The sequence below is a fragment of the Micropterus dolomieu genome, linkage group LG19 (assembly GCF_021292245.1).
Source record: "Micropterus dolomieu isolate WLL.071019.BEF.003 ecotype Adirondacks linkage group LG19, ASM2129224v1, whole genome shotgun sequence".
Taxonomy (NCBI): Eukaryota; Metazoa; Chordata; class Actinopteri; order Centrarchiformes; family Centrarchidae; genus Micropterus; species Micropterus dolomieu.
The window spans coordinates 34939196-34944777 of record NC_060168.1 but is presented as its reverse complement, the minus strand read 5'-3'; the positions used below and the strand labels follow the sequence as shown (position 1 = coordinate 34944777).

General features: G+C 51.4%; 1 protein-coding gene across 1 annotated transcript in view; it reads left to right on the top strand.

Annotated features, from left to right (window-relative positions):
- tmem259 (transmembrane protein 259) overlaps window positions 1-5582 on the top strand; it is a 10721-nt gene that overhangs the window by 4022 nt on the left and 1117 nt on the right. The window contains exons 3-8 of the mRNA XM_046030508.1: window positions 723-1028; window positions 1703-1877; window positions 2397-2507; window positions 2584-2706; window positions 3249-3349; window positions 3606-3663. Coding sequence (XP_045886464.1) covers window positions 723-1028; window positions 1703-1877; window positions 2397-2507; window positions 2584-2706; window positions 3249-3349; window positions 3606-3663 — 874 coding nt within the window. The remainder of the gene's footprint in view (window positions 1-722; window positions 1029-1702; window positions 1878-2396; window positions 2508-2583; window positions 2707-3248; window positions 3350-3605; window positions 3664-5582) is intronic.

Here is a 5582-nt window from a genome sequence, read left to right as displayed (position 1 = left end):
GTGGGCCCCCCCGAGTCATAATGTGGACCCCCCAGTCATATTGTAGACCGCCGAGTCATATTGTAGACCGCCGAGTCTCAGGGCGGACGCCCGAGTCATTATGTAGACCCCCCTGTCATATTGTAGACCGCCGAGTCATATTGTAGACCGCCGAGTCTCAGGGCGGACGCCCGAGTCATTATGTAGACCCCCCAGTCATATTGTAGACCGCCGAGTCTCAGGGCGGACGCCCGAGTCATTATGTAGACCCCCCAGTCATATTGTAGACCGCCGAGTCTCAGGGCGGACGCCCGAGTCATTATGTAGACCGCTGAGTCATTATGTAGACCGCCGAGGTCGCAGGGCGAACCGCAGAGTCATATTGTAGACCCCCCAGTCATATTGTAGACCGCCGAGTCATATATGTAGACCGCCGAGGTCGCAGGGCGAACCGCAGAGTCATAATGTAGACCCCCCAGTCATATTGTAGACCGCCGAGTCGCATTCTATTTAATCTTTATAAATAGAATCAGAAGGAGGACGCAGGGTGTCAGAGGAGTAAACACTCTTATTGTTGAGCCCTGTGAATGAAGCCGGTGTGTGATGGCGGACCCGCCACCGGCTATGCGAATTCCGCACGCCATAAACAGTATGAACGGTTGTTATAACTTTGTGGTGAATAAACTTCTCAAATTTCATGTTGAAACGTTGGACTAATTCCTCTGCTCCTTGTCTCTGCTCAGGCGCTCTTCGTCCTCTTCATCCTCGCCTACATCCACATCGCCTTCTCTCGCTCGCCCATCAACTGTCTGGAGGTAGTGAGGGAGCGCTGGCCCCGTGACGGCATCCTGCGGGTGGAGATCCAGAGGAACTCCAGCCGAGCCTCCGTTTTCCTGCAGTACTACGACTCCACGGGCCTCCAGGAGGAGCTGGAGGCCGAGGGGGGCGGAGGAGGAGGAGCGGGCGGGCTCGGTCTGGCAGCGCTGCAGGAGGAAGAGGAGGACGAGGAGGAGATGACCCTGGAGATGTTTGACAACAGCTCAGTGCAGGTGAGCGGCGAGGTTCAGTTCTCCACAGAAACCGGGGGCCTTTCCGAAACTAGACCCTCGCCACTTCCACTCCCACACGGAGTGAACTCTGGTCGAGTCTCCCTCCAGGCCTCCCTGCTCCGCGTAGGGTTTAAATACAGCGACCACTTTGGGACAAACTCTCCTCTCTCCCCAGCATAAGTAGGATCTGACGTTACCGCTGACGAAAAGTCTCTTTTTTGCAATAACGAAACTGAAAGCATTTGTCATCATTTCATTTTGTGTTTGTGTTCGTGTCGAACGTGCCTTCATATATTTATGAAAAATTGCAGTCAGGGAGGGGGATCAGAGGAACTTGATATGCATTGTAAAGAAAAGCCCATATGCTAAATGTTACATTCACAAACACAACATTTCAATATAAATCATTTGGCTACGTTTTTAACCTGTGAATGGTGACGTGTAGTTAACGCACGTTAACTCGCTCCTAGCTCCTAGCTCCTTTCTCCTCGCTCCTAGCTCCTCGCTCCTTTCTCCTAGCTCCTAGCTCCTTTCTCCTAGCTCCTTTCTCCTCGCTCCTGTCTCCTGGCTCCTGGCTCCTGTCTCCTCGCTCCTGTCTCCTGGCTCCTAGCTCCTGTCTCCTCGCTCCTCGCTCCTGTTTTCACCTCCCTGCTCTGTTTCTGTCTCTGTTGCAGTTTGAGCTGGACATCGAGCCGCGTCTGAAGCCGTCTCTGATTGGAGGAGGTGGAGGAGGAGGAGGAGGAGCAGGAGGAGTGAACGACAGCCAGGACGTCTCCTTCAGCCAGACCACTAAAGGTATGCAGCTGCTGAAGGACTCTCTGTCTGAGCTGGAGATGATGACCCGAGCAGGTAAACCCTCCTCCTCCTTTCTCCTCCTCTTCCTCCTGCTAGTTGCCCCTCTCCTCTCTCCTCTTCCTCTCCCTCTCTCACCTCCTCCTCCTGAGCTGAGATTCTCTCTGACACCAGCAGGTGGCAGCAGAGTCTCCGTCACCTCTAACTGCTCCTCCGCTGTAGATAGTTAGTGGAGTTGATGACATGTTGAAGTTGGTTTAAAGTAATAGTATTTGAAACCCAGTAGGCGTGTTGAAGTAGTACTTACACCAGAGTACTCATGGTTCTGTGTTCTGGCTTGTTTTTTGCTTCTTGGTGTCAGATTTAAATTTTTACTCTGCTGTTTCGTCACAGGAAGCGTTTTAGTCGTTGGTTGACGACATTCACCTTTAACCGCAGCCCAAAACGCTGCCAAAACACATGTGACCGAGCGTGCCGCGAGCGTGCCGCGAGCGTGCCGCGAGCGTGCCGCGAGCGTGCCGCGAGCGTGCCGCGCCTCCTGTGTGGACTCTGTTAAGGTGTGTGTTGTTGTTGCAGTGTGGCCTCAGGAGGAGTACATCGTGGAGTACTCGCTGGAGTACGGCTTCCTGCGTTTGTCTCAGAGCACCAGGCAGAGACTCAACATCCCCGTCATGGTGGTCACTCTAGGTGAGACACACCTGACCTCAGTCACATGACCCTGACACACCTGTCTGCCTCTGTTACATGACGTCTCCGTGTTTAGATCCCATGAAGGACGAGTGTTTTGGTGACGGCTTCAGTCGCTTCCTGCTCGATGAGTTTTTGGGCTACGACGACATCCTCATGTCCAGCGTGAAGGCGCTCGCCGAGAACGAGGAGAACAAAGGTAGAGAACCGGGATGGGTCCTTTAGTCCACTATTCTGACTGCAGACCCCGAGTTCTGGGGATCCCCCTCCGTGACTGCAGACCCCGAGTTCCTCTGATCCCCCTCCCTGACTGCAGACCCCGAGTTCCTCTGATCCCCCTCCCTGACTGCAGACCCCGAGTTCCTCTGATCCCCCTCCCTGACTGCAGACCCCGAGTTCCTCTGATCCCCCTCCCTGACTGCAGACCCCGAGTTCCTCTGATCCCCCTCCCTGACTGCAGCCCCCGAGTTCTGGGGATCCCCCTCCGTGACTGCAGACCCCGAGTTCTGGGGATCCCCCTCCGTGACTGCAGACCCCGAGTTCTGGGGATCCCCCTCCCTGACTGCAGACCCCGAGTTCCTCTGATCCCCCTCCCTGACTGCAGACCCCGAGTTCCTCTGATCCCCCTCCCTGACTGCCGAACCAGGTCTTTGGTTTAGATCAGAGTGAACACAGTTTTGAGTCACAGGTACTTGTCAGTCTGGAGTCAGGTTGGTGATGTTGCAGTGTGGTTCTCTGCAGGGTTCCTGAGGAACGTGGTGTCTGGAGAACATTACCGCTTCGTCAGCATGTGGATGGCCAGAACCTCCTACCTGGCTGCCTTCGTCATCATGGTCATATTTGTGAGTGAACACGTCCTACTCATCATATTTAATCCAAATCTGCAGAGAACATGAAGTCAAAGTGAATTTCCAGGTTAGTTCTTGTTGTCGAGGCTCCTGAAACAGTTTAATGACAGTAGTCTTTATTTATGCAGAGACTATCAGGGTCTGTAAGATTAAATGGACCCACAAAGCTACTAAAAACACAACTTGACCGGTTCTGATCAGCGAGGGCCGGTCGGATCAAAGTCAAATTAATTTGTTTTGTGTTTTTCAGACTCTGTCAGTGTCGATGCTGCTCAGATACTCTCACCACCAGATCTTCGTCTTCATCGGTCAGTTTCCTCCCAGAGCAAACACACGCCAGGTCCCTGTAATCCAGGCCAGGTCCCTGTAATCCAGGCCAGGCCAGGTCCCTGTAATCCAGGCCAGGTCCCTGTAATCCAGACCAGGTCCCTGTAATCCAGGCCAGGCCAGGTCCCTGTAATCCAGGCCAGGCCAGGTCCCTGTAATCCAGGCCAGGCCAGGTCCCTGTAATCCAGGCCAGGCCAGGTCCCTGTAATCCAGGCCAGGCCAGGCCCCTGTAATCCAGGCCAGGCCAGGCCCCTGTAATCCAGGCCAGGCCAGGCCCCTGTAATCCAGTTCACTTCATCATTCCAGATTAATATAATCCAGTCATGTCTAAAGTTACCCAGTCCAGGTTGAGAACTTTGATCCCTGCCTTTCAGTTCACAGTTAAATGAGTAATTTAAGGATGTGAAGGATGTGGTCTGGTACTTGATCAGGGTGCTTGTGTTTTAGCTCAGATGTGTAATTTATACAGTCCCCTCCAACAGTCTTGGAACGGGAAGGCAGATTCCTTTGTTTTTGTTGTTCACTGAAGACATTTAGGTTTAAGATCAAAAGATGAGACGAGTTCAGAATCTCAGCTTTTCTTTCCTGGTATTCAGATCTAGACGTGTTAAACAGCTCAGGATAAACCACCCTTTGTTTTAATCCACAGCAGTCTGAGGTGAGCAAAAGTAAAGGCCCCTCGGCCCCTTTAATATTTGGTGGCAGAACCCTCTCTTGCAATAACTGCCTGAAGCCTGCGACCCAGAAACTCACCAAACTGTTGCATTCTTCATTTATGATGCTATTCCAGGCTTTTACCGCAGCTTCTTTCAGTTCTTGTTTGTTTCGGGGTGTTTCTCCCTTCAGTCTCCTCTTAAGGAGGTGAAATGCATGCTGGGTTAAGGTCAGCTGATTGACTTGGCCAGTCTAAAACTTCCACTTTTTCCCCTGATGAAGTCCTTTGTTTTGTTGGCAGTGTGCTTTGGGTCATTGTCCTGCTGCAGGATAAACTTCCTCCCCATTAGTTTTAAAGCATTTCTCCATAAACTTACAGACAAAATGTTTCTGTCCGCTTCTGAATTCAGTCTGCTGCGATCATCATCAGTTACATCATCAATAAATATTAATGAGCCTGTTCCAGAAGCAGCCGTGACATCACCTCCACCAGGCTTCACAGATGAGCTCGAATGCTTCGGATCATAAGCACTTCCTTCCTGTCCAATTCAGTTTTACTTATATAGCACCAAATCACAACAACAGTTATCTCACAGCGCTTTTCATAACAACAATTCCCACCAAGAGCAGCACTAGGAGACAGAGGCAAGGAAAAACTTCCTTTAAGAGGCAGAAACCTCGAGCAGAACCATGACTCAGGGTGGGCGGCCGAGAGAGAGAGAGAGAGAGAGAGAGAGAGAGAGAGAGTCATAAAGAGGGAGTGGGAAGGAGGGTTAGGTGGGAGGCAGCCTACACAATATACACACAGAGGTACAGACAGTAAAGGTGATGTTGCTATAGACTAAATGAAAAATGGTACAGATATTTATAATAGTGTTAATGGTAACAATCGTAATGTTAATGATTATAATAACAATAATAACAATAGGACTAGCAACAATAGTCGTTGCAGCAGAGGGTGTCGAGCAGGAACACGGGGGCAGCAGGTGACCCGCAACCACAGATCCAGACTCCACAGCTCCAGAGCCAGAAACACCTGCAGGAAGTGATAGGAGGAGAGAGGAGAGGGACGAGAAAGCACAAGACTACCGGAAAGGGGAGAAGTTGTGTTAGTAACATGCAATAATGGGATGAGGTTGCATACAGAGGGAGAGAAAGTAGAGGAGAGAGGAGCTCAGTGCATCATGGGAAATCCCCCGGCAGTCTAGGCCTATAGCAGCATAACTAAGGGATGGTTCAGGACTCA